At 43.1% G+C, this 1,545-nt stretch overlaps 1 protein-coding gene across 1 annotated transcript; it reads left to right on the top strand.

Annotated features, from left to right (window-relative positions):
- Nucleotides 1-87: 87 nt before the first annotated feature.
- Nucleotides 88-1,366, top strand: LOC111644502 (interferon a3-like; the record flags this gene model as incomplete). The annotated part of the gene is made up of 4 exons (XM_023393393.2): nucleotides 88-211; nucleotides 501-575; nucleotides 851-1,003; nucleotides 1,240-1,366. Coding segments are annotated over exons 1-4 (475 nt in total), but the record flags the coding sequence as incomplete, so codon positions are not given.
- Nucleotides 1,367-1,545: the final 179 nt, after the last annotated feature.

Raw genomic sequence — 1,545 nt, 5'->3', positions numbered from 1 at the left:
GTTGGAATAAAAGTCCTGAACTCAGATCAGCAGCATGTTGGAGACACTGACACTCAGCACAGCTCACATCTTCATCTTCATCACCTTCATCATGATCAGCTGGACCAGCCTCCTCGTCCTCTGCAGCGTCCTGAGTCCTGCTCTCTGCTGTGATTGGCTCAGACACTACGGTCACTACAGCAACATCTCTCTGACCCTCATCCGCCTCATGGTGAGTACAGCACTGACTCCAGGTCCTGGAGGAGGTTTTACTGGTACTTAGTCCCTGTGAGGTTCCTGAGGAGTGAAATGATCCTGAAGGCATCACAGACTGTGTGTTTACATATCTGATCCATATTAAACATCAACATTTACGTAAATCAAATAAGAGCAATGATCTCATAAGGAGAACTGATCAGAATCAAAGGCGTGCAGCAGATAACATGACACTGATCAACAGATGTGAATGATGAAGGTTTTCCAGATGTGGTAAAATTAAGCATCTTCTCTTTATGTTTCAGGGCGGTCAGCTGACTGAACAGGACAGTCCAGTTTCCTTTCCATACAAATTCTACAAACACATACGCAACTCTGAGGTAATCTATCTATCTATCTATCTATCTATCTATCTATCTATCTATCTATCTATCTTCTTTCAAAGGTTTTAACTGCAGATTTCTACCACTTCCATTTCTCTCAGATAGTTGTTTGTTTGTTATTGTTTGTTTATTATTTACATGTATACATCAACATGTCAGGAGACATTTACATACAACCATGTAAACAAACCCAGATGTTGTCTGTTATGTTGATGACATCAGCTCTATCAGCCAATCAGAGAGCTCCTAGTCACTCCTGCCTCTCTCTCCAGGTGAGGTCCAAGGTGGTTTTCATCAGAGACAGTCTGGTCCAGATCTCTGACCTTTATCGCCATGACAACCTCTCCTCCGTTACCTGGGATATGGACAATACTAACAGATTCCGGATGAGCATCGACAGACAGATAGACGGCCTGAACACCTGTGTGAGTGAACAGAGACACTTCAACTCCTTTCAGCACTTTAATTTCAACTGACACTGAAGATACTGCTGCTGTCACTTCAGACGCTTCAGCTCCTTTCAGTCTTTACACTTCAATAAACCTGATTCTTTCACTGAGCTCAGCTCTCAGTCTAACTCACGTTTCCACTTCAATTCCTTTTACATGTTCAGCTTCAGTTTTTTCCACCAAACGCAGAAAATCAATGTCTTTGTTTTCAGGTGTCGACTGAGCAGAGAGCCGACAACAGTCTGAGGAAATACTACAGGAGACTGAGGACAAGTACTCTGGACCGCACTGTGAGTACAAGTACTGTGAAGTATAACTACTGCAGTGTATGGGCTCATAGTACTGACTGTAATACTGTGTGTACTGACTGTAGTACTGACTGTAGTACTGTGTGTACTGACTGTAGCACTTTGTGTACTGACTGTAGCACTGTGTGTACTGACTGTAGTACTGACTGTAGCACTGTGTGTACTGACTCTAGTACTGACTGTAGCACTGTGTGTACTGACTCTAGTACT

This window comes from Seriola lalandi, unplaced genomic scaffold (genome assembly GCF_002814215.2).
Source record: "Seriola lalandi dorsalis isolate HSWRI2012SDOR001 ecotype SW California unplaced genomic scaffold, Sedor1 jcf7180002012956, whole genome shotgun sequence".
In the NCBI taxonomy this organism is placed as follows: domain Eukaryota; kingdom Metazoa; phylum Chordata; class Actinopteri; order Carangiformes; family Carangidae; genus Seriola; species Seriola lalandi.
This window is presented reverse-complemented; position numbering and strand designations above follow the sequence as displayed.